Consider the following 26456-nt stretch of genomic DNA (forward strand, 5'->3'; position numbering starts at 1 on the left):
TAGAGAATCATTTTGTGTGTCTGTGTTTCGTGTCCAAGGTTAATGCCCACAGAAGAGCCCACATGAATGTTAAATAGTGAAAAAGAGGGCGAGGAGAAGGAATGAAGAATTAATGTTGGCAGTGGCATATGGAAAGAGATTAATAGGAATGCAATAACAGCCACCCTTAATGTGAGACAGAGACCTCTCCAATTTAAAATAATGAACAGAAGTAAGTTTTCCCCTTACAAAATTTTGAAGGCAAAAATCATTACTTAGACAAATTCTGGAGCTCTGGGCTTTTAGTACATATGTTTTGAAGTTTTCCAGTCACTGGGAGATACTGGAAAATATTTTTCTAGATATTAATATTGTCCTTGTTGTCAAATATATTCCTAGACAAAGTATTCATTTTAGAGGACTATATCAAGTCTCTGTTTTCATTTAAAAACAAAACAAAAACAAAGACTTTTCTTCTATTAATGGCAGGTGGTAGGCAAAATGTGAATCTCCAAGAAGAGGAAGGGTCTGGATTCCGCTATAATAATTTCAGAAAAACATACTTTGGGTTGTATGGTAACTGGCAGGAAAGCTTCTCACTTTAAAGAGATTCTTTTAAATAAGAGATGAAAGCCAAGTAGGCTAAGTCTTCTTTACAAGGAGCTGCACCAATCAGCAGCAGGTTTCCCAGAAGTGTTAGCTTTTTCGAAGGCCTATGAAGAAGTGTTCTTTCCTCTCGTACTTCTTTTCACTCAGTGCCTCTTTTCCTGTTGTTTCTTCTAGCTGCAATAACATTAAAAAAAAAAAATTTCTGGGATGCAAAAGACCTTTATTACCCCTTAAAGTTTCTTACCCCTTGAAGAGGTCAGACACTGCCTGGTAGAAACCCATTGTTTTCTAAGGAACTATGCTAGTTTATACTATCTGAGCTTCTGTCCTTCTCCTGTATAATGGTATACAAAATTTGAAAGCTCTGGTTTAGGTATAGTGGTATTAACCTAAATAACCACATGGATACTTGGAAAAGTAGTCTGAAAAAGAGCAGTATGTAACAGATGAGTTACTGAGTCATCCAGGGTGGGCAGTTGCAGTTATCAAGGGCCAGCTGGATACAAACAAGCGCAGATGGATAACATCAGTGAGAGCTCAAATGAAAAAAATGCAAGGATGCAGGGCTGGGACAAGAGAAGAACTATGAATGATATTACAGCACAAATAAAAATGAGAATAAAACATCACTGCACTGTCAGCACTTAAAAGCAATCAAGAAGTAAGTCGAAGTCCAGGGCAGTTAACAGCCTCCTGTTGCCTGCTGCAGTCTTTGGACTGGCCCCACCAAGTGGGCTCAATTTGGTTTCCAGCAACAAGGTATAAAGGCAGCTCTTATTCCTCAGTTATTTTAGAGGTTATTTTGGGCAAAAAGACAAATATTTTATTAGACAAACGTGATTGTTAGTCCAGAATATTTCAGGATATTTTCAATGCTGGTTTCTTTTTTACTGTATCTGGTTGAAGGGATAGTGTTTCTGCACACTGTCACAGTTTTTTTTTTATGTTCACCACTTATCTTGATGCCAAACCATAACTTCATTTCTTTGGGGTTTTGACTGGCAGCCGAGTAATTTGCTGTAGCTGAACAGTGTAACTATGTGAAATGCAGGTGGAGACCAAGCATGTCAAAGCAAGCAGTACAGTCAAATCCTTGGTGCCAAGGAAGGAACCATAGGTCTCTCTTCTGAGCTATTAAAATTTGTCTACAGGAGGATTTGAGCAACAAGAGGAAAATTAGTACTCTAAGAACTGGGGAGCGGGGTGCTTTTCCAGAAAGATTTAAGGTAGAATTTAATTTTACACAGAGCCTGTCATACTTGAGGTATCCCAAAGTGTAAGGTGTTAAATATAGAACAGTGACTCGGTAGGCAAAACAGAGCAACCAGTAAATCACTTCACACATATGCTATATATGTCCACACATTGGATGGTAATTGAAGGGCTTTAGTAGTAGCAGGACTGTGATTCTTGACCTCTACCAGCTCCTGCTGAGGTGAGTTTAAGAGGTTGCTCTTTACTGCTTTCCACTCTGCCCCTTATCAAAGGGAGACAGCTCACTCCTGGCAAAGGAGACTGAGGAAGGTAACTTTTAAATCATCCCCATGTGCCTTGCCAGAGCTTCTGACTGGAGGAGCTGTGTGGTACGTATGAACCAAATCATTAAGAAAAGACACCAGCTCCTTTTGGAGGTAAACTGTAATGCTGGCCAAGCCAGAGTATTCAAAAGCTGCATTTCTGTTGTTTTTACAGGGTAAGTTCCAGGTGGTGTCTCATTAAACATCTTGTGTTGCTGCATGCTTGGTAAAACAACCAAAATGTGAAGATGCAGAGTTGGTAAATAAGAGACTGCTTAGCATAGAGAGAAGGATGGGGGGGATCTTACCAATGTATATAAAAATACCTGAAAGGATGGTGAGAAGAAGACGGAACCAGGCTCTTTTCTGTGGTGACCAGTGATAAGAAAAGAGGCAATGGGCACAAACTGAAATAAAAAGAGGGTCTATCTGAACATCAGGAAACACTTTTAAATTTTTTTAAGTTTATTTTTTATAAATGGTGTGGATGACAGTGCACAGGCACAGGTTGCCCAGAGAGGTTCTGGAATCTTGTTCCTATCTATCATAGATGTGGTTGCAATTAGGGTAATTGGTCCACTGCTCGTGATTTTTTACAAAGCTAACTATCTTTCTTTCTTATAATTTAATGTACCAGTGCTCTCTCCCAGCCCAAGGCAGATACCCCCGATGTTTTACAAACCTACTGAAATAGCTCTGTTATTTGAGAGATAAGAAACTTATTCCTTGAGAAATGCATGAGGATTTTCTTGCCTTCGTTTCCTGACCCATTAAACTGAAGTTTACTGCTTTCTCAGTTGTACAAAAATGCAAAGTTGCCATCTGTGGGCATATTACATTTATATAGGAGCAGGAAAGAGTCTGAGGAAGGACACTTTGTTATTATTTTTGCTAACAAGGTAAAATTAAAAATTTTGTGGAAAATTACCACTAGGATTCAACAGATGCAAGGGACATTTGTCATAATGGTCTGGTATTCAGGTGAGCAGTTGTGTACAAATTTGTCTGCTGATTTTGTACTCATCATATGTTTGGAACCCAAAATTCCATGATTTGTTTTTCAGCCAGTTCTCAAGACTAGTCTTTGGGCAAGCTTTTCAAAGCCAGCATGTTAGTTAACTATGAAAATGTTTTGCTTCTTCCATTTTCACTGGTCAGCTGAACATATAGCATCATTTGCTTGGGCATAGGCCAAATTTGCATTTGGACCTTCTATTTTACTATTCTTTTTACAATAGCAGAAGTTGTATTTGTATATCAGACATTTACTGATTCAGTTTGATATACAAAGATTGGCTGAGGAGTCTGTGTGCACAATTTCAAGTTCATCTGTAAGAGAAATTCTTTGAACATTTGACTCTTCGTACCTCTACAGAATCTGGTTTATGTAAAATGAAATGTTATCCTGCACCACTTGTTGGTAGTAACCAGAACTACATAAAATATTCACAATTAAACCACGAATCATATATATACTGCATTCAGATTTCTTTATGGTCTCAACTTAGCAAAGCTTTTTTTAAGAAACTTGATCCAATACTTGAAGACCTTTTAAATGACCTGGGCTGATGAGTGGTTTTGCTGTGTAAATCATATGAAATATGTAGCTCTGCACAGCTGTAAAGCAAAATAGATAAAATCCTGCAGTTTTTATTATATTTGCTTTTCAGGTGTCAGATTCAGTAGATCCTGAGATTCAAATAAAACTTGAAGCATGCCAACCCATGTAGATCACCACCAAAAGTCACTTTTGCATGACTTTTGCATGTTGTAGCAATCTGTAAGACATAAGGGGCTGGTTAGTAGTCTATTTCCCTAAACCACTGTAATAAGAAATTCCTTGTATATCTAGAAGGGAATGCATACGCTGTGGTCACAGAATTGACTGCAAAGTATTGTAAAGATTCCTGAGCTAGTTTTAAGCTGGATAACTGTGATACTCTCAGCAATCTCGGCACCACAGTCTAAACCTCAGCTCAGACTGATTTATCTAGTCTTTATGTTGCTACAGCTGGACTTCTACCTAAAATGGAGTTAACGTGAAGCTACCTTGGATACAGTGCTGCATTGCATTCATTCTTGTGTATTGAAAAGAGGAGGCATCTTTCTGGTTTCAGTCAGAAAATTGAGTGTGCTCAGGAAACTTCAGGATCGGGGCCATCTGTAAATGGAACCAAAATTATTTACTTTCAAGAAAAGATAAGTGTTTGAAGGCAGCAGGATCAACTTTCAGGAGAAGCATAATTTAATGTCTCAGTTTCTCCAGAACATGCATGTAGTTACAGAAAGAGGGAAGAATAAAGGGGAAGAGAGGTGGGATGAGATGATGCCAAGTGACGGGACTCTGTTACCTCTAGATAATGGTCTTGAGGAAGTCTGCATTGTATATTAATCCTAGTTAATGAACTCAATTCAAAAGGGCATAATCAATGGATGTGTTATTTTAGTCATGCCCCAAGGTTTAAAATCCTGAGAAATTCAAGGCAAGAAAGGGAGTCAATGACCATGACACTTGTTAGTTATTCCATGAAGTACGGATACTTTTATAGATGTTCACTATGTTCATTCTTCATGCACTCTATTTCCATTGCCTCTACAAGCAGGAAAGAGCTGGGCTCCACCATTGCATTTATAATATCTTGGATTTTTTTGCTTGCTTTCACAAGATTTTTTTTTTCCTTTTTCTTTTTTTTTTTTTTTAAAAAAAAGGCAGGCTCAGAAAAAAGCTTGAACATAGCCCATGGGAATTATGAAGCAAAAGAGTCCATTTGTAAAGTAGAGTTAGCAGGCCTATTGACAGTCATCTCAGACTGAAAAGCTGAGGTGTATGAGGGAGTTTTAAGGTGTTTGTTTTTTTTTTGTGTGTGTGTGAAACATGAGTTTTCAAGAATTTTCACACACATGGGATGGTGTGAAAACTCTTGAAAAGGAAAAGATTCTTGCTTGAATGCTGATCTGTGTAGACCTGCAGTTCCATCAGAGAATCTGCTCTTTGAATTTCAGGTGAACTTTCACCAAGCCACTGCTGCACATTCTGTGGTTTCCCTTGCTGACAAGAGCCCAGCCGGTTCTAACTTCAAGTAAAAGAGTGTTTTGTTTTGTTTTTTAAACAAACAAACAAACAAAAAGTTAGGAGGCTTAGCTGATGTTTGAAAAACTGGCCTTACAGCAAACAAATTAACACATTGGATTAATTTGGCTTGTCAAAAGAAGAGAGTAAATTACAGCATGTTTATATGGAAAGCAAATATTTGTCAGAACAAACCTCTTCAAACAGCAAGATGAGTGGGAGCTCTAGGAGCTGAAACGATTAAAGATAATTCAGTTGATAATAATAAAGTTGAACTGAAGATAGAAATTATGATTTTGGAGGTAATTAATTGTTTGACAGCATATCACTTATTGGATTTTCCTTTGCCTTGGAGGACTGTGTGTAAGCTCAAATACTTTGCAAGGATTTGCCAAATTACAAGGGGAATTAAACTACCTATGTATGATGTAAAACAAAGTGATAATAGTTATTCCTTTTACTTTTGTAATCTAAGCTGGAGGAAAAGAATATGTGATTTAGGATGTTAGGTTCAAGGCTTTGAATCTAAGAATGATGGTATACAAAATTCTTCCATTGTCGGCTCCCACGTGGTCCTCCAGAATTGGTCTCCATTTATTTGACGTGGCTTTAGTGAAATAAAAGCAGACAAAATGGATTGAAGAAATCACTACTGAAAGAAGAAAAAGCTGTCGAGGGAGAGTACTTGGGACGCTTAGAAGCAGTTCTTTACCATTTGCAAAAGACTGAGGACAATGTACCACAGAACTTAAAAGAGAAGTCAGTGAAATGTACACTTGCTTGAGCCAAAAGGGTTCAAAAACAATCTAAAAAATACTGAGACTAAAAAGTACTGAGTTGTCCCATCATCTTTTAGAATTCTATGTGCTTGATTTTTAGGCTTTGCAATTATGGGTTTTAAATATTCAAGTTGTAACATGTAAGCCTGAAGTTCAGAAAGTATTTTGACTTTTATTTAAGTAAACTTGAAAGTCTATACTTGTATTTCATCTAGGACAGTTAGAAACACCATTTCCTGTGAGATTTGCTGACACTGAGATGACTGAGAGGCATGTTGTTTGCTATTTTATATACATCAAGGAAATTTTACAGCAACTGCTCTCTTTATTTCCAGCTAAAACCTCTGCTCTGATGCAGAATGAGAAGGATGCATCAGGTAGCAGTTCCCTTTGACTCAGAAGTGCTAAGTCTTCTTGCTTTTCCTGGCTGAGCAAGTAGGTATCTGATCGATCACACCCCCTACCAAACAGACTACTGAAATATTTGTCTTTCTCTTCCTTCACCATGTACCTGGCTGTCTGTAACCCCTTCTGTCCTTGCTCCCTTCCTTCATTACCTCTTGTCTCTTTGCAATATATTTGCTGGGTAGTCTTGAACATGCTCCAGCAGTTGGAGCTGGACAATCTAATTAGCTGAGTTTGCTCTGATGCTATTACGTTGCAAGAACGAGACTGAAGGGCTCAGATACTTGCCTGGTATATCCTACTCAGTGGTTTGTGTAAGTAGTAAGTGAAAGGGAGCATCCTAGTTCCTGGTGTTGCTAAAATTAAGGGGCATTTTACACAGCAAGCCAAAAGAATTAGGGGAACATTGAAACATATTTTCTGGTTGTTGTTGTTGTTGTTGTTGTTATATTTTGTGCTAGTGCTTTGTAAACTTCTCCCCCCAGCCTCACCTTGTGTTTGAGTTAGTTTCATTTCTCTTTGAACAAATAGAAACACAGCATAAACTATTCCCAAAATGCAGAAAATGTGAGAGAGACATTAAGCATTTGGTAGTTCACTGGGGCAGCATTAGTTCTATTTCGAATGTAGAATTGGTGAGTGGTGAGTTCTAGTAGAGTGTAGAATGAAACCCATGAAAAGACAGTGATAGCAAATGTCTCTTCCAACAAAGCAGCAGGGAGCAAATAGCAAATAAATAGAATAGACAAAGGATCATTGTGCATGTTGCAAGCTGTTGATGCTTTAGAAGAATCATTAGATGAGACCTTTCTTATGGTATTTAAAATAGAATATAGTGATATATATTATATTATATATGATATATTATATATTATAATATATATTGTATATTATATTATATATTATATAGTGATAGCATAAACCCTTTTTCTGCCTTTGAGATTTAATTTTTTTATTTTTTTTTCCCCCAAGTTCTTAAAGTCTGATGATTCATACATTCAATAAAGGGCATTATGTTATTGCACTGGAGATGACAAGGGAAAGCTGGGTGAATGATGATGGCAGCGAGTGAAACAAATGGATGGCAGCAGTTACCGATATTATTGTTGTCTTTAATTTCTTTAGGTGATGGGCTTATCTGAATGAGGCTGAATACTACACTTGAGTTTTGGACCTCCTCCTGTAATTTGTCCTCAAGTCAAAATCTGCTCGACTGAATGTGGACCTGAAGAGAAACTGAAGAATGTACACTGGAAAACCTAAGACTTTAAATTTAATGTGGGAAACTGAGGTAAAGAATCATCCAAGGAAGCAGTTTTAATTGTAGCAATATGATTTAATCATACTTTCTTCATTATTACTTAAGACAGTCCACTAAAAATTGAAGAATGTTTGGGCCCCTCTTGAACTCATGCTTATTCACGTTTCTCCACAACTTCTGAATTCTTTGGCTGAACCCAGTTGAATCTAATAAATCAATACAGGTATCAGAAATAATGAAGTTTATACAAGTGACACAGTATAAGAGAAAGGCTGCTGTGCAAGTTTACACATAACTGCACACAAGAACAGACTTGAAATAGAACCTTTTTACATTTACAGTCAAAGGAAAAGCTGCAATCAGTACTCGCAAGTACGTGATGTGAACCTGCAGGAAATCAGGCTTGATTAGTTCCAGTGCTTGGGCAATTACTTGTATTTATTTCCATTCTTTTCTCTCCTGTTTCTCTCATGTTCTCTCAGCAGAGTGGAGAAATAAGAACATTACAAGACAGTTTTTGAGATTAGGGCTACATTTAAAAATGAGGTCTCTTCTTTCTAGTTATTGTAGTAGTGCTTTGAACTTAAACTGCACTTAAACTCCTAGGAAGAAATGCAGATAAAGTCTAATGAGTTGTAAGCATAATGCACTAATGCCTTTGGCATCAGGTAAAAATGGTGCACTGTTTAGATATTGCAAAATTGAGATTTCACTTGTGAAATACTTAAGATCTGAATGGGATTTTATGGAGAAATGTTTATGGAGGTAAGGATCCAGAAAGACTTTCATGCATTGGTAACAGGTACATGTTAGCTTTTGATCTCTCCTGAACAGTAAGTCTCCCAGACTTTGTAATCACTTCCTGCTGTCTGAGTACTGTTTGTGAAATAAAAATGGAAAGAGGACAGACTGATACCCCTTAATTATTGCTGATCTTGATAGAATGATGTCCTATTAGAAATTATATTGGACATAAGTAAACCTGAAAGTTTTCTTTTATTCTTCAGATGTTTTGCCATTTTTTATTTTTTTATTTTTTTTTAATTATGCTGGATGTTGCTGAGGCAGACAATGCTGTAGGGCATTTCCTGTAACCAGGGGCCAATAAAAGTAAGTAATCCAGACTGGATCAAAGTGTGCAAAACAAATTAATGGAGTAAAATGGAGTAAATAACTTTTTTTTTTTTTTTTTTTTTGGAGGAGGGATGGAGGAGGGGGTGGTTGTTTTTCCATATAGTTATCGTATGGAAGGGAATGTGCTGCTCTTTAAAAATCCAGAAGGGGGGGGGCAGGGGAATAATTCAAGTAAATCTGCATACAGCACTCGTCTGATTTAAAAAGGATGCCTCAGAATATATTCATACTGCTTGACTGTCAGCACAACACTGTTTTTATATCTGGATTTGATGGTGAAGCTGGACTGATTTTGTAGCTTTTTTTTTTTTTTTTTTTTGATATTTTCCATCCCTCTTCTTTGGTTTTGGATTGGAACTTCTACTTCTACTAGAAATTGAGCAGAAATATTGGTGTGCACTTAGCACATGAACTACTGACTGCCTCTGCCTGAGCACTACACTCCCACCGGAGTGTGGGTGTTCAGGCAGGTGGGCCTGTGAGGTGTTGTACTCAAGTGCAAATGCTGCTTCTGAATCATTCTTTTTTTCACTGCCTCTCTCAGCCTGACAGCTGTGAAAGCATTCTCTATATAGATTTGCTCTATTTATTCAGTCTTCCTTGGCAATTGGACACTCACAGAGGCAAAATATGGGGCATTTGGTCTCACATGTTCAGTTGTTCTTATGTTGCCATATTTTTATTTGCCATTTTCTGTTCCTGCATTTTGAATTGCATTGCTATCACCTTGCCACTGAATAGGATTTTCTGTGTTTTTTTTTTGTTTGTTTGTTTTGTTGTTGTTTTTTGTTGTTTTTTTTTTGTTGTTGTTGTTTTTTTCCTCATGATATCTCTCAGAACAGATATGAGATTCAGAAAATGATATTTTGTAGGAAGCTCTGCTTTCCTTAGGAACCCTGAACAGCTCTCACTTTCCTTTTAAGCATGTTATTTGCTGTATTTATTATGCACCTACTCAAGTGAATAAATATTAATTAGATAGAGGTTTAAAAACAGAAGGCCAGTGATGAAGGAAAAGTTTGTCTTCTAAAAAGCTGCTTCTGCATCTCACTGGAGTGCTCCCTTAGTTTAAATGCCAGTAAGGACAGTTGAAGTCCTTTGCTTTAAATCTGTTAAATGCTTATTTGCAGTACTCTTTATCACAGCTTGGTCCTTGTTGGATATACTCTCGCCTCTACCCTATGTAAATTCATTAGAAACAGGTTGCTGTGGTAGTTTCCCCTCTTAAAGAGTATACAAGTTATTGTTTCCTCTTGCAAACCTCTTCTCTTCCTTTTCCCAGAAACAGTGAGCAGCTATATTGAATAGATTTCCCTACAAGGTTATTTTACAGGTCAGGAGGTTAGCTTACTTTTGTCTTTTTACTTCAACTGTTTCAGAAGAAATCCTCTGTGTGTTCTCCTGAATTGTAAAGGCTGGTAAGAATGAGAAGCCTAAGTCATCCATTAATCCACAGGCAAAGTACTATTCAAGCAGCTGCAGTGAAAGCTCTCACATGCTGCCCTGGAAATAACCCCAGCCTTGACATGGTAAGACGACCCTAGGTAAGGTCAGAAGCTCAGTTCTCATGGTTTTTAAACAGTATTTGGAGGTGTCTCTTGTGTTTTTGATGATCTTTAAAAGCAGTTGGATCCTCATGAAGAGAAATTAGAGAAGTGAAGTCCAGAGAGGCTGAGGTTTATTTGCTTAAACATTGCTGCTCTCTCATCTCAACTTCTTGTTGTTTTGGCGTAAATATTTAACGACCATGACCCCATGTGAGAGCAGCAAGTGGTATCAGGATTTTAGCTTAAGCTGCTTTGCCGAGACAAAGCACCTGTTTTAATTCCTCCTGGAAGTGATTTGGAAGTGTCCCAGCAAATTCAAGTTAAAGTGGCAATACTTGCCTACTTGTATACTTTCCCATGAAGTGTCGTGAATTTGAATGATCTGCTTACACAGCATAAGAAATGGAAGCTCATGGCTGGGATTTTCAGGAGGGCATAAGGAAGCTGTGTGCCTCTGTCGTGATGGCCTCAACACTAACTGAGTATGGCACTTAAATGAGCCTGAGGTCAAACCTCTTTCAACTTCTTTGAAAATCCTGCCTGTGCTAGCCTTCCCTGTGCACTGGGGACAGTGTGCAGTGCAGAATATGTACTAGAGTGATTTTGTGTATAAAACTGTCTATTTAGATAAAATATGCATCTAATACAGTGCTAGAGATAGACTGTGACTTCACCACTGGCACAAAAACAACAACGATGAAAAATTCCAAATGCAAAGTAGCAATTTCTTGTCTTATTATAAGCCTGCCTATATTAGAGAGGAAAAAAAATCCAATAAATCAACCAGTAGTACAGGCAGTACTTCTGGCTTAAGGCCCGTTATTAGTACAAATAGACTCCTAAGCAGTAAATATGAACGCTCGTTCCATATTTCAATTGCAATGATTCAAGAACTTTCAGAAAGACTTGTCTCCACTGCAAATTTAAAAGTAAAACTCATCAAGATCTAAGATTGTTGAACTTCAGTAGTCTTAGCAAACTCTAGTAACAACACCTAGAAAGTTCTAGCAGTGTTAGAGCCTGCGTGTGAGGCTTTCTGAATAAAAATGATGTATTTCCAATTTAGTCACGTATGTTCCATTGAAAACAGAAGCTTACTAGTATCTTCTGTCGATTATGAGTTAACAAGAAAGTGATTGGATAGGTCTGTATATACAACACATATATATTGTAAAAATAATACTTGCATTTCAACTTTCCGCTTGAATATACCTATAATATTGCTGAAGGTTCTCCTATGCCAACAATATTTACGAAAGTATTTACTCTGATGTGTTGCTTCTAATTTATGCCTAGATTCTGTTAGAAGTGGTCAGATGTGCTAACAGCTCTGAAGCCTTTCTTCTCTTTTTCATTTTTTCATCTGGTTTTGATCCAGGCTGTGTTCTTGTATGTGAAACCTATTGTATGGGTCAATATCCACAAGATTTACAGCAAGAACTTTGTCCTGTGGTTCTTTTATATTTATTTGCACTAGACAATTTTCCTGCTTTCATCCAGAACTGGGGTTGTCCAGAAATAACAGTATTCATCTGCTTCTGCCATTGTATCCATAGTGACAACTCCTTTTATTTTCCACACTCGTTATCACAGGATCCTGGTTCGGCTTTTTACTGGCGTTACTGACTTGAGTATGCACGATGGCATAGATAAGTGCTTTAGATGTGTTACTTGACTGAAGGAGATTTTAATTCCTCATTATCTCAGTGATTCCTTCTGGAGAGAATTGTAGTTCAAATATTTAACAGATGAAAGTAGTTTGTGTGTGATATTGGTGAGATGAATGGCATATGTATATGCAGTAACACAGCTCCTGCCTATTGCACACAAAGAAGTGGGGTGGTTCTTTAATGAAAACTAACCTTAAGCATTTAAAGCACCTGATGAGAAAGCTGACTTTGTCCTGAGTATGCATTTACAAACTTTCACACTGTTCCAGGTGTCAGCTACCCAACAGTGCCACCATGCAGCAAATGGACAGATGTCTGAATCGCTTAACACTGAAAATGTGCTAGCTCTTCAGAGCTCTAGCAGCCCTCCCCAGAACTGCAGGCAATTCTACATTCACTCTAGGTGAGTACTTTATATGCTAAGTCTACATGGAGGTTCTGTATAGAATCATCCATCCTCACTGTGGGGAGAATTAATAGAAAAGAGTTAAAACAGACTTTGAGCTTATTCTAATTTTCTTTCAGCTTTGGAGAGAACAACTAAGATGCAAAATACATTCAATACAAAGGTAGCCGCATAAAGTGCTTGCCTCTCTTCTTTATAAGTGCTGGCATAATATAAGCTGATGCTGAAGCTGATGTGTGGGGGATGGGAGATAGCCTGCAACTTCACATGGTCCTAGTTAAAATGCCCTTTGAGGCATTGGCAGTTCACAGGAACAGTGGTGTCTCTTGGGTTCCAACTGTGGTCATTATTAAAATGCTTACAAAAGAAGGCACTACTGGCAACCATCCTCAAGCTGTTATTTTTATTCTTGTTACATAGAATGACCTTTTGTAATAGAATCAAGGAAATTGAAATAACAAAAACTACTGACATGACTGACTTGTAGTGTTTTGTGAGGTAGTAAGATAACATCATAACCCTTTGGCGTAGGCAGCTTCAAATTGGAGCTGAATCAGACATTCTCAGTGTTTAGGAACAGTCTTTCAACAAGATATTATTGATTTTTATATTTCATTTTATTATTTCTGTGGTGCTGCTTTTGTCTTTTCTGGTTTTAGGGTGAGAAGCTAGAATTATCATTGTGTTTCTGAGAATGCCTAAGTGTGAACCCTCCCTCTGTCCTTATGGAAACTTTTTTTTTTTTTTTTTTTTTTTGTGAATCAATGGCAGAAAAGGAATCAAGAGTACTGCAAAATTATTCACTTCTTCTCTGTGCAGCTACGTATCTCCCCCAAAATTTCTGTAAGAATGTGACTGAAACCAAAGCATTTATTAACAAGTTACACGGGAAGAGTGTTGAGTTCATGAAGCCAACAGGAGGGGTACATGCAATAAGGCAAGATGCTGGTCTGGCTATATTCTGGCTAATCTTACGGCTTTATGGGATTACTCATGAATCAAGGGGTTTGATGGAGTATATGGCCTTTATTGGAAGGTTTTACGGTATCCTTGTTGTCTATCAACAGCATGTCTGGCCTTCCACAAATAAATTTATGCAGTGTGTGCTTTAGGGTTTGGGATTGGTTCAAAATAAATTACATGGATGTGCACAAATGATAAGTAAAAAGTTGTGGAAAATGAGAAGCTGCAGTCAGTCCTCTCAGCAGTGTGGTAGGTAGGTGAGTATATTCCTTCTTCGCTGGGAACAAGTCTTAGTTGATTACTGGGAATGGCTAGGGAATGGCCAGCACTGTATTCAGCACAGTTGCTTCAGCTGAACACAGATTTCTTGAAACAGACATTTGAGGGATTGTTTGTAACTCTCTTGCTCATAAAGAGATTTTAAATTGGGATGTATCTCTGTGGCAGGGTGGACATTACACTCAAAGAACATATCCCAGCATAATTTTCTTCTATAGTAAACTAGCATTGATGGCACTTCTTTTCACAGAATTCTTAGAGGACTTTAAACCCTTTCATGTCTTCCCATTCTCTGTCCTCTCTCTTCTTATGGCAAGTTTATCTTTACCTGCTCCTATACTGAGAATTTATTTTCTGTTCTGTCCAGTGATTGTTTTATGTGCTGTTTTTGTAAAATGCTGCTGATCACCTTTGCTTAAAAATACTGGTATCTTCAAATACTCAGTATATGTCTTTCGGGGCAGTACTTGGCTACAGAAGTAATGAATGTTAGTGCCTAAATGCTTATCTTAGGACTGCAACATTTGTCATACTTTCATTACTTATGACCTTCATTGGTTATGAAGCCCTGGGAATTAAATGTTACTGAAATCCAGTTCCTCAAGCCTGGTTGGCTGCCCTAGCAGAAAGGTTTACTTTGACAATTCCAGAAATTTAAACATGCTGTCACACTTTCACTTATAATAAATGGTATGGAAAGAACAGCCACTCTGTGGTCATAATAGTTATAGCATCTCTCACAATTTGCAATGGAGATTTCAAGGAGTGTATCGGACATTTTCTGCGTTACTTAAGTCCTCAGATTGTGCACTTGCCAGTAGAAGGCACTGTTCTCCTCAGTCAATTGAATATATGAAGGGGGAACGAGGGGGGGAGCGGGAGAGCAACCTCTGGAAAATACAATCCTTTTTTAAGACCCTGGAGGGCTGATTCCCAGAAGCCAATAACTGCTGTTTCTCTCGTGTCAGTGGAAAAATTACTGAGAGTTGCGTGAGTGGCCATCTCAGTGCATCCAGCCAGTGGGGCTGAGCACTATACATATGTATCGTGTCTATATATACAAGGAGATTACACAGCACCCCGCTGTCCACAACTGAGTATGTATAAAATCATAAATTGGGAATTTCCACAACCAGAAAAATGCTAATGAAAATAAGTACGGATAATACACAACAGTTTCCATACCTCCAGCATACAGGTATAATTCAAGTAAGTAAAACCCTTATGTATGGGCAATTCGCTAGGGTTTTTAAGGCAGAGCACATGCAAACCACATATTAAATGCACTAACTGTACAGGATGATAAAGTATTTTCCATCTGTATTTTCTTCTGAGGACTTAAGTTAAGCAGAAGTATTTAATGGGCCTTTGGCCCTATCGGAGTCTATGCAACTTGTGAGGGTCACTGCCTCGGCACTTCCAGGAACCTCTTGCAACACCAGAACCACAGGTTTCTTTATCAATACCACAGGCCATTGAAAGTTTGGTCTGACTGTTTTTAGCGTGATTTATGGGTATTTGTTTATTCATTTCTTTTGAGGATTTGAGGCGGTTTTCATTGAATTTTGTTTGGCTCACATCATTTTAAAATGAACCACCTTAAAATAGGAACAATTTCATGGAATGTGACTAGTATATGAAGTTGTCACAAGTATTGCCTCTTATACTTCTACTACTTTTTATTTTTCATAACATATTTTACAACGGTAATTTTCATGTCTCACATTTTTCTCTCCAGCTTCCTATGTCCTGTGGTTAAATCTTGACTGTAAATCTTACGCTGCTTTGTTAAAAATAATAGGTCTACTATGCTTCTTCATTTAACAATCTGCTAGGTTAATAGTGTATTTAAAACAATTAAATACAGTTGCATGGTTTAATATTCCCAACGGTAATGCACCATGAAGGGGAAACTATAGCCATTTTCATTTATAAAGTGCTTCCATGTCAAGTGCTGTCTGGCAATTCTTGTCTGACACCCTGGTAAACAGATAAAAATTGTAATGTCCAAAAAAGCTTCTTGTGCAGTTTTGGAAATCAAAGCACAGGAGAGGTTGGGTGGCAATTTAGGCTGTAAGATTAAATGTGGTATCTCAGCAAAAAGGGCTCTTGCGGCTGTGGGCTGCATGACTAGAGTTGTCGTATCAAGGAGCCAGAGAGGAGGTAATCTTTTGGAATTTAATGTCAATATTAACACTCCTGTGTGGTGGTAGTGACAAGGTCTGGAGCTGCTCCTGGCACCTTTGTTGTCTGAACGATCCTGACAAATTGCCTGCAGAGCAGAAAAAGATGCTTCAGCTGCAGTTGAGACCCTGCTGCACGAGGACAGTTGTTAAGACTAATTGTACAAACCTGCAGCAAGGGATGGGTTTCTGTTTAAGAACATAAAATTTGGTTCTTGTATACCCCAGGCTTTTGGGGTTTGTATTTTTTTCAGTAGTATGACTACAGTCCTTAGACTGAAAGGTCTTTGTGCGTGGCCTTTTTATTGTGTGCGCTCACAATGCCTGCTACAATGGGGCTCCAGCCCATGAATAGGACCTCAGGCATTACTGAAATGCAAATAGTAACGTATTTTAAAAATGAGGCGCAGGCATTCTTTTCAGATGTATCCTGTTCTAAGAAAGTGATTTATATTGCCTTAGGTTTTGAGATTGCACTTTAAGCCTCCTGTGACTCTAATTTGGAAAAAAATAAAAATGAACTCTACTTTTCATTAAGCAAACTGTTAGCAGACTGAAAATCTAACCAGGTCGTTGTTGAGCTTAGGGAGGAAAAATGAATCCACACTAACACTGAGCTTATAAACGCGAGGGGTGCGGTCTTACTGAGAAGGGCTACAGCTTTTCTCAGTGGGAGAATTGCAGGCTGAGAGCCATGAGAAACCTCGGGAATGAGCACAAGCTGAAGAGGGTGCCCTCCTGCACACTCTGCAGTCCATTGCCTGTGGCCAGCTCTGCCCACAGCACTTACTCTGGTGCAGGCTACAGAGGAGTTGCACAGGTACTCTGATTCCATGGGAGCATGGTCTGGGGCTCGTCCCCCTGGCTCGCTGAGGATCGTGCCCTTTGGTTACACATAGATCAGGACATGCCTCATAGTAAAGGAGAAACCAAATCAGGCTTTGACAGAAAAGCTGAATTTCGGCAGAGCTGGTGTTTGGATATTAAGAGCAAACACTGCTTTTAACGGTAAAGATGAAAGGAGAGAAGTCCAAGCATTGTGTAAGAGTTGTGATCCTTAGGTTGTGGCAGGTGACAAAGAAGGGAAATTAAACTGTAACTACCTTCTCTGGATGGTCTTGTGCATTTTTTCTGAACCAGCCAGCCATAACATTTGCTCTAGAAAGATGTCCTCCATAGCCCGTTGCTCCTATGAAAATAGGCAACCATCTGCACAATGCTTAGAAAATATTTTTAGCTTTCTAAAACAGGCATTCAAAGTAGATATCTCTGTCATCTTAAATAAGCAGCGTGTTTTACCCCTGGCTAATTTTTAGTGATGTGTCTATCTTGGAAAGAATAGAATTAATGCTTCCCAAACTGGCCACTACTGAGAGAGGTCGTCAACTTACAGACTGGCAAAGAACATAGTAGGTCAGAAAGTCAATAAATTATAATAGGGAGAATAACTTTATTCCTAAATTTCAGGAAATGACACTGCAAAATGGAATATTAAACAACATATGAGTACATGCTCAGAGAAAAGAAAGTGATCTGTCTAGGTTATAGATTTATTCACAGATGTTATACTCAGGTTTACCAGGGGCTTGTCTCAAAATATGTTAATGTTTGGAAGCTGATATTAAACAGGAGTGCAAAAACTATGGTTAATTTCTTGGTTTCATATAGGGAATATTGTTCTTTAAGGTTTCTCTGAGTTAATGTTCCAAGTAAAACTTGTGTTGAAATTGTTTTGTTGCAGGCTCTTCTGCTGTGAGAAGCAAGGAGATTTCATAGAAACTATGTCCTGGAGCCCTTTTAATCAGGTAATACCACATTTTGCTTGCAGCATTGAGTGCTTGCTCCCATAAATATTATTCTTGCTATTCAAATACTGCTCTGCTCTTCACACTCCAGAATCTGGCCCCATACAAAACTTTTTAGTTTTCTGTTCTTCTTTGCTTCAGGGCCTAACTTCAGATTCATAAAATATTTGTAACTGTCATTGTAGTGCATCCACAGAAATTGCACAGATGCAGAAAGCCTATCTGATGTAGTGTTAGCAGGAAGAATTTCAGAACTTAATGGATTTTTAAGATACAAATATGTATGTGCACACATATATAAATACATATTTTTTGTGTATACTTTATCTGATATATGGTTTCTTTGATAATGGTATGTCCCAACTGTGTTGTTAGAGATGAAAAATGCCTTTAACAAATGAAGACAATTTTGGGAAGTTGATTTACATTTGTGTATTTGTGATACTCAGTCTTATTTCATATTAGAGATATCTGATAAGATGCCATTTTAACACCTTATTGCTGCTCTATTATAAGTCCGTCAAACCTTGGTTCTTTGCTCTCAAAACTGCGGAACAGAATATCTGCTCTGGTCTCCAGATCTGTCTTTGTATTTATGTTTCTTTGGTATATAGAAATGTTTTTAGCTAATTGGGAAAGGCAAGTGAAACCACCTAGGATACAACACCCAACTTTAGTGAAAGACTGTGTTTAGGATCACATTACAAAACGTCTGAAGTTTGGCTGTTGGTGTGCACTATGTCGCAGCTTTCTGCTCAGCAGTGCCCCATCCAGTGCCTGGGTGACAGGGAGCAATCAGAACTGGTTCTCCTGCAGAACGAGTCACTCACACCAGCTCCTCACAGGTATTCCCCACTATGGGGAGCCTGACCTTGCGCATTTGTAAAACAGTTGGAAAGAACCTGGCTTGGAACTTCAGAGTGCTAGATAAAATGGGAGAAAGAGATCCAGTCGGAATTGCTCCTGTAATTAGCCTAACTGCAAAATAGAGATTGTCCTGGTCCTTAACTTCACCACAGAAAAATGGATGGCTTGCAAAGCACTCAGGTATGTTGTAGTGCACATAAACCCACACAGAAATCAATGCAGTGGTTTTCAGGGTTTGAATAATGTACAATGAGTAAGGCCTGAGGTCACATAACAAACATCAGTGAGGGAAATAAAATGTCAAACAGCCGTGTGTTAAGGGAATGGCATATAATATTGTGGAGGAAAGAAAGCGTTAGCCTGGCATTTCTGAACTGTCAGTTGTGACTGACAATTTTAATGGATAATTATGTAGCTGGCTCAGCTTTCTGATTGTGGGATTGTGGTCCTTCCAAAAAGTGGCTCTTGTGCAGTGTGCATGTACCCAGTTACAGTGTGCTGATTGCAGCAGGCTGCTGTGCGTTTCCTCATTTCCTTATGTACAGAAATGGTCTTGGTAATAACAGGCATTAGATTTCCACTTTCTTGGATTTTTTTTTTTTTTAACCTGTATGAGAAAAGTGGGTACAGCTGGGGAACTGTTTTCTCTGAGGTAGCAGGGCTGCTCCACGGCCTGGCACAGGCTTGAATTAGTTAAAGGCTGCAGGTCTGGCTCTCTTACAGGCTGCTATGAGGCAACTTGGATTTAGGAGAACCAGTATTTGCTTTCTCCTGTAGATGTGGTGGATTCTGACAATCAGCTCAACTTAAAATAGATGATTATTATGGTTAGGTTTTCACGCATTTATTCTGAAAGCCATCAGGTAGCGTTGATCTTGTTTGTGCTAGCTGGAGGCCAACGGGCTCACTTTGGTCGAGTCACAAGTTTCACATGAGTAGGAAACAGGACGTGTTATCCTAAAGGTCCGTCAGAACAGGATGATTTTAATTTGGATCCAGATGTTCCTGTGCTACCCATCTCTAGTTACAGGAGATAATCCTGAGCCTGGCAAATTTCAGTCCTCCTTTTGAGTAATGCAGGGGTGTTTCATCTTGGCTACTTACAAATAAAAACCGCTGGTAGAGCTTTTGGCCCGTTTACCCTTGGGGCTTGCTCTCCATGCGGGCCGGGCCGAGCCGTTGTGTGGGGCCGGGGGGGTCCCGCTCCTCAGCGGCGCTGCCGGACGGGGAGCGGAGCGCGGCCGGGGCCCGCCCGCCTCAGGTGCAGCCCGGGGCCGTGCCGAGCCGTGTCGTGCCGTGCCGGGGCTGTGGGCCCCGTCGTGGGTGTGCGGGGCCGCGCCGAAGGCGGAGCCGCGCTCGGGGGCCGGTGCGGCTTTATTAGCGCCGCAGGTCGCGATGCGTGGCGCAGGCAGGGCGCAGCGAGCAACAGGAGGCGGCGCGGGCCCGCAGCGCCCAGCCCAGCCCAGCCCAGCCCGCCCGGCTGCCGCCGGGGGCCGGCCGAGGCGGGAGCCGGGGGCGAGAGGGGAAGGAGGGAAAGCGGCGCGGAGAGCGAGGAGGCGGCCGGAGGGGGAAGAGCGCGCCGGGCGGCGGGCCGCCGGCTCGTGATGGTGCTCCTGCCCCTGTGGGTAGCGGCAGCCACGCTCCTGGGGCTCCGCGCTGCAGCCGGCCGGCAGGTGAGTGGCGGCGGGGCGGCGAGCCGAGCCGTGCTGAGCCGAGACGGGCGGCGGAGAGCCGGGGGACGCCGTTGGGGTCCGGCGCTTTGCTCCCTTCCCGGGCTCTGCCCGCACCCGGGGTCCCTCCGCTAGCCCCGGCCGGCCCCAGCCCGAAGGGGCCGCTGGGGAGCGCTTCCTGCCTGGTCTGTCCCTTCTCTCGTCCCGAGCGCGGCTTTTCCCTTCTTCAGCCGTGCACGGCGCGCTCCCCGGCTCTTCCCAGCACCCAGCTCGGAGCGGAGCATCCCCAGCGCTGCAGAGAGCAGCTCGTCCCCTGCCGCACCGGAGCTCCGGGGACAGCTCGCCGAGCCCTGGGCCCGCGCTGGTGGCGGTGGCAGGCTGGTGTCCCAGTCCCCGCTGTTGGCTTTCTCACTCCCCTGGCAAAGCGCCGAAGGAGAAGTGTCAACACGCCTGCCATGCTGCCCCTCAGGACTTGTCCCCTGCATTGACCTTAAAGTCTTTTTTTGGCCACCGAACTTACTTTGTGGCACAGTAGATAGAACGGCTCATTCAGAATCAGGATTCCTTAGCTGCTCGATTTATGCTAAACTTATTAAGGGCTCTGGTAGTGTATTGGTGGAAGCAGCTGTTTGTGGGGCTGAGGAAAAGTGCCATCCCTGAAAACCAAAAGTAGAATTGCAGAAAATGGTGTAATTCAAAGCAAGTAATTTTTCAACCTTCTAGAAGGTTGAAAACCTTCTAGAACCATTCATCTGTCACACTAACAACTTTGTGCATGTGTCTCTTCTTTTCTGCAGGCTAGTAAAGAGCAACAGATCCAAATAGGTGAGTCCTTTTAACTATTATTGTTGCTATTGGGAAAAAAATGAAAAAAGTAAGCTCAACAAACCAGTTGATTTTCTGGAGAAATGATCTGTATGCAGGCAAGCATTCTCTTGTGTATCCCCACACCATTACCACCCAGGAGCATTTGTAGTTTCACACTGCTGTGGCATGACTTGAATTCGCATGCCTCTCATTACAAGCTCTTGCATCCCAATAACTCCATGCTTCCCTTTTTAAAAACGAAACAACAAAAGTTCAGAATTGCAGCATGCTTAAACTAGTCTTCTGAATGCCATGGCACTCTGGGTCAGACACTGTTTTCATTTCTGTCTTTCTGAATCAAGGAGGAAATGTCTACTCCATTTGGCCAGGGCAGTCCAAGTCTTTGTACCACTTTTCTTCTGTGCTGGAAGCATTCAGCCTTTAGCTGGAAAAATTTTGTTTAATGCCAAGGTCTCTGTATTTTGTTGATGGCAGAGGGTGCTGGCTGCAAGCCCGATGGTGGTTGTTGCTTTATAAACTGATACGTACGCAAGGAAGTGTAGCATAGGCTTTGACATCCATGATGAATGAGGGTACTGAAATGAAACGTGCTTGTCAGTGCCCATGGGGTACTTTGTATTGCAATTTTAAGCCCGACTCTTTCCTAAAAAAAAAACAAAACAAAACAACAACAAAAAAAAAAAAAAACAGGAAGCTTCATATAATTAGGAGCAAGTGCACACAATTAAATTTCTGTAGATGTGTGTTGATTTAAACTAACAGATAATTTAGTGCTGTATAGGATGGAAGAGGTTATGGAACGATGCCACAGTCAGCGTTCTCTCTCCGAGCGTCAGTGTGAGGGTGTGCCATCTCACCTGCCCTGTAGTTCGCCTGGTTGTGCAGCGAGCCTCTTCAGCATTTGGCCAAAGTCGTTGTCAAGCTCTAGTGTCTTTACATTGCTCTGGAGCTTTTCAATGAGAGGAGTGGTAGCTGTGGGAAGGGACCCTAGGCAGTTCTATTTCCAGTTGCCATCAGACTTCCAATTTTGAGGTTTCAGTTCAGGTTTTGATCTGAGGTTTTGCTCAGAAAAGAGTTTCAAGTATTTCTCTAAATTTTGGAGGTTTTGTTTCAGTTCTGGCACTGCATTCCTTATGGGCTTAGGTTGATTTCCACTGTGATCAGTGAATAATGGGAGTTGAGACAGTTAGGTACATTTAAACCTAGCTGGCAAACAAACTTTTTTTCCAGTGGTATGCTGCTCCTGTGTTTTATTTCTGGTCGTTTCCATGAGAAATGGATTGTATTTGAATTTCAGAAACCATAAGCTATACAGGAATGCATCTTTTAAATTATACAGTACATCAGATGAAATTCTTTAACCTGGAAAAGTACTCTTTTTTCCTTTGAGTTTTTCTTTCTTTCACGGTCCCAGTGTTGCTCTGGTCTGGGAACCTTTGAGGCATGCAGGAACCATGGGAGAGAGGTGACGTTGCACAGCAGAGGATGAATCAGGCCCACAGACAAAGCTCCACAGGGACAGGGTGCATGCTGCTGGTGGGACAGGCTCCGGGCACAGCTCTCAAGGCACAGCGGAGCCCATGCAGTTGATGCAGTCTCACTCTCCTCTGCCTGAGGAGGAGCAGCTGGAGATGGGATGGACATGGGCTGGTGGGTCTGTCTGCTCACAGATCCACAGGTCTGTGGACTCAAATGTCCCCTGGTGCGGTTCAGCAGCACAGGGCATCCTTGTGATGGGTCTCGGTGTTGGTTGGTGCCTGGCAAGAGAGAGCTTGCTGTGTCTCCTCAGCACAACTGCCCAGCATCTCGGTGGCTTTTTGTCCAGTCTAGCACGGCGGAGAGTTCCACGTCTTACTAAGACCAGGTTGCCTATGACTAGCATTGGCGTTTGAGCCATTGATAATGTTTTGCTGAGGGGAAAATGTGCGTTTTGAAGGCAGAGCTGTCTAGTAAACACAGACATTGGGATTTGTCCTCTGCTTTGTGTTTTTAAACTGTTAATATTTAAAGTAATGTTTTATCCTGTAAATTCTGATTGAAAAAGCATGGCCTACTCAGTTTAGAGGTTTAATGACTATGGTAAAACCTGCACTAGGATTGCCTCCAAATGGGCCGTCCTACTTTTAAGTCCCGATTAAGTGTCACTTTGCATTGGTGTTGTATATTTTGATTTGGCCCAGGGCTGGCTGCTGTCAGCAGCTAATCTTTTTTTTGTAGCCTGGAAAGTCACTTAGGACAAATTAAAGCATATGGGATTTTTTTTTTTTTTTAACTAGTACAGAATGCATTATATAGATAGGGAGTTACCCGAGCTTAATTAACTGCATTAATGCATAATGTACTGCAAATGCCTGGAAACTGTCAAGAGGAAATCTTACTGTTGTCACTGGTGAAATAGTAAGCCCTGAAGATGCTGGCACTCAGGGTGGTGCTACCTCTTCACTTTTTGTGCCTCTCAGCCTCCTACACAGCAGAGCCTCAGCACTGCTCTGTGCTGCTTTTGGAAGAAAACTGATGTCTAACCTGGAAAAACCAGAGACAGGCTGCCCTGGAGCCTGGATAAAAGAAGCTCACTGGTGTTGTGCCAAGGGACTTTGCTGTGAAAACATCATGAAGAATTTCTTGAGTTGCCTGTATTCCTGGGACAAGTTGACAGTGAAGGAAAGGAACGAGGACACTGAAGAGAGGTGTATGCCATGGGAGCCTGTATTCTTGCAGTCCCTTGCTTTTATTCATCCAACTTGCAGTGTTTAGCACCGATGTATGCTGCATAGCCTCGACCCTGTTTAGGCGTAAAATTGTGGGAAAATCCTCTAGAAGTCCATTCTCCCCCTTTGTCTATCTTTTCTTTTTATTCGGACATTTCTGCCACCTAAAGGCAAATACAGAGTGAATGATGGAATGATAGCTTGGAATTGATTCTGGTTGTTTGAAGAGAGGGACCAGAACAACTACTTCATTGCTGGAAACCACCAACCAAGGATGAAGGCAGAAAATGCTGCTGATGAAACCCCTGCTAGAATTGTCTGGTTTTGTTACAGCACCATCCTTTGTTGTTATTGAGCAGCACTTGGCTAAGTAACTGAAGCAGCTCTGTGCTCATCTCATTACCTCTCAAAACACGGGAACTCATGACAGTCTTTTCATTTAAGCACTGTCCTTTTAATTCCTGCAGTAGCAGGTAGTATTTTATGTCCCAATCCTTCTGTTGGAAAGCTGAATGGTTTTGACATCCAGTCATCCGATTGCAACAAAGTTTTTGAATTGCATTCAGAAGATGAAGGCACAGTGGTGCTCCTGAGGTGTTAGGTTAGCTCCAAGCTTTTTGCCAACGTTGCTGATCTTCCTGTCTCTACAACCCATGTTCAGATGGATCCTCCAAGAGAAAAGGGAGCTCTGGAAGCTGACGGTTGCTGTCGCATCATCCCATCTTGTCAGTTTGGGCGAGTCTGGGTCTTGGCATGCAGCCCAGTGTTATCAGGAGTTCCTGCACATTTATTTCCTTGTGCAGTGCCCAGCCACAGCATCATCTTTGCCAAAACAGTTGTGCGTTTGATATAATTTTGCAGGTTTATGCATTGCTATTTGTGATTGAAATATATCCTAGCAATCTGATGTGGCAGGTAGTTGCTGAACATAGCAATTCATCTCATTGCCATGACACAGAAAATGTTTGGAAAAAAAAATATGCTGCTAGCACTTGAGTTAGTGGACCTGAATTCACAGGTAATGGGTGAAGGAGCCCCTGCAAGCAGAAAATCACTTTCTTTGTGGCAGCTGGTCGTCTGCAATGCACAAGGCTGGAACATGGGGAGTCCACTTATTTACATGCAGTGTGAGCAAAAAACCCATCTGAATAATGAATGTTAAATGGCATTTCAGTATTTGTTAAGAGAAGAGAAGAAGTCATGTCTTCAAAGTTGTGTAGCTGAGTCTAGACACAGAAATAATTTGTCTGGAGTTTCAGAAATTCCTGCTTTTCTGCTGATTCCACTGATTTCTATTTAGACTATGCTTTTGAAATCTTGCTTAAGTGGATATTTATGAATTTGGAATTCTGCTGTTGACATCCAAATGCACAATTTTTGATCAATGTATTTCAAAAATCTTTTGCCAAAAGTTGCTCATCTAAATACAGTTTATTAAAAAAAAAATAGGGCTTTTGAACCTCAATTATCCAGCAGTTTTACAGTGCAGAGACAACTACTGTGAGCCAGTGGTGTTAATTCTTTGGTTTCATGTATATTTTGGGGAAAAAAATTATGGATAGGCTTCTTCAGAGGCATTCTTTAATTATGTTCTGGCACACAATGAAAGAATGTGGTGTTCTTTCACAAGTGTTTCCTTTCAATTTAAACATTGTGCAACTGGAACAGCAGTTAAAAGCCAGATGAAAAAAGGAAGAAAACTTGAGGTTAAGTGCTTTTTCTATTTCTCTGTGTTCTTCTCTGGTCATTTGTGTAAATTCTGAATTAGCAGTAGAGAGTGACTGAAATTTTAGCAAAGAAAAGGGAACACTTACAGTTGGCATAGAGTTTCCTAACTGTCCACAGACCGTAGAGTCTGTGGAAAAAAGAGTAATAGAAGTCAGTGGAGGATTTTAGATGTCTTCAGTCATGTCACATTTCATTTTAATTGCCTTTGAACAAAAAGCATTTCCTTTTCTAGCTTTGTGTTTAGAGACTCTGGACAGGGCTTTTGCTGACTCAAAAGCTTGACAATTCTTATTTTCCACCCTTTGTTCCTACCTTCTTGTAGCTAGCTGTCTGTTCTTGTTATTAGCAAAAATATCTTTTTTTTTTTTTTTTTTTGTGCCCCTGCAAGAAGAAATCTGTGGATACTGCTGCAAGATGTCCAAAGCAACTTCTGAATTTTACAGTGAACAAAGAATTTGATCACTGGAACTGTGGTCTCTGGCATTGTACGTCCTACTTTGAGAAGGGGGGAAAAGAAAGAAAAACTGAAGAATCTCAGTGAGGTAAAAGGAGTAATGTCAGTCTGTGAATGAAATCTCATCAATGAAGCTCAGGGAATGTGAGGATTTTAGCTTTGACCCAGTTAGGATATACAACCCAGCAGCTCTGTCTCCTGCTCTTGGCCTGATGTCTAATTAATAAAAAATGAGTGTAGAGTTTTAATTTGGTACCATCTCTAAGGAGGAGGGTTAGCAAGCCCGACTCAGAATTCCCAGTGATTAAAATGGGAATTATCCTAAGGATAATATCGTAATAAGGATACCAGTTTTAGAACATAATCTTGTAGGTGTACGGCAAAAAAAAGGTTGAGTTTGATGCTACTGAGAAACACACTGTGACTGCTAGCAGTGGGACGCAGAAGTTTTCAGAACAAGAAACTTAGAAATGATGAAGAACTTTCCACTCACCTGGGATATAATATTTATGTGTTATATAAAGATTTTCATTGCACGGAAATTTAGATGTCTGTACCTTCCACTGTAACTACACATTTCTGTCAAATCCCTCA

At 40.6% G+C, this 26456-nt stretch overlaps 1 protein-coding gene across 16 annotated transcripts in view; it reads left to right on the forward strand.

The window, feature by feature from the left end:
• The first annotated feature begins 5267 nt into the window (after positions 1 to 5267).
• The window catches only part of ADAMTS3 (ADAM metallopeptidase with thrombospondin type 1 motif 3), a 152903-nt gene continuing 131714 nt past the window's right edge, over positions 5268 to 26456 (forward strand). For 3 of the 16 annotated variants that reach the window (XR_004750290.1, XM_035324383.1, XM_035324389.1), the window contains exons 1-5: positions 8628 to 8730; positions 10125 to 10283; positions 12241 to 12374; positions 17544 to 17607; positions 20942 to 20969. Coding sequence is in view for 14 of the 16 variants with exons in the window: in XM_035324383.1 (XP_035180274.1) it covers positions 10179 to 10283; positions 12241 to 12374; positions 17544 to 17607; positions 20942 to 20969 (331 nt within the window). In the remaining 2 variants the exon portion in view is untranslated. Of the gene's footprint in view, positions 5478 to 6289; positions 6390 to 7484; positions 7651 to 8358; positions 8386 to 8627; positions 8731 to 10124; positions 10284 to 12240; positions 12375 to 13196; positions 13315 to 13378; positions 13598 to 17543; positions 17608 to 19872; positions 20148 to 20941; positions 20970 to 26456 lie in introns of those variants that run through there. The other 13 variants (XM_035324386.1, XM_035324402.1, XM_035324384.1 and 10 more) reach the window with 13 other exon arrangements.

This window comes from Oxyura jamaicensis, chromosome 4 (assembly GCF_011077185.1).
Source record: "Oxyura jamaicensis isolate SHBP4307 breed ruddy duck chromosome 4, BPBGC_Ojam_1.0, whole genome shotgun sequence".
NCBI classification, from domain to species: Eukaryota; Metazoa; Chordata; class Aves; order Anseriformes; family Anatidae; genus Oxyura; species Oxyura jamaicensis.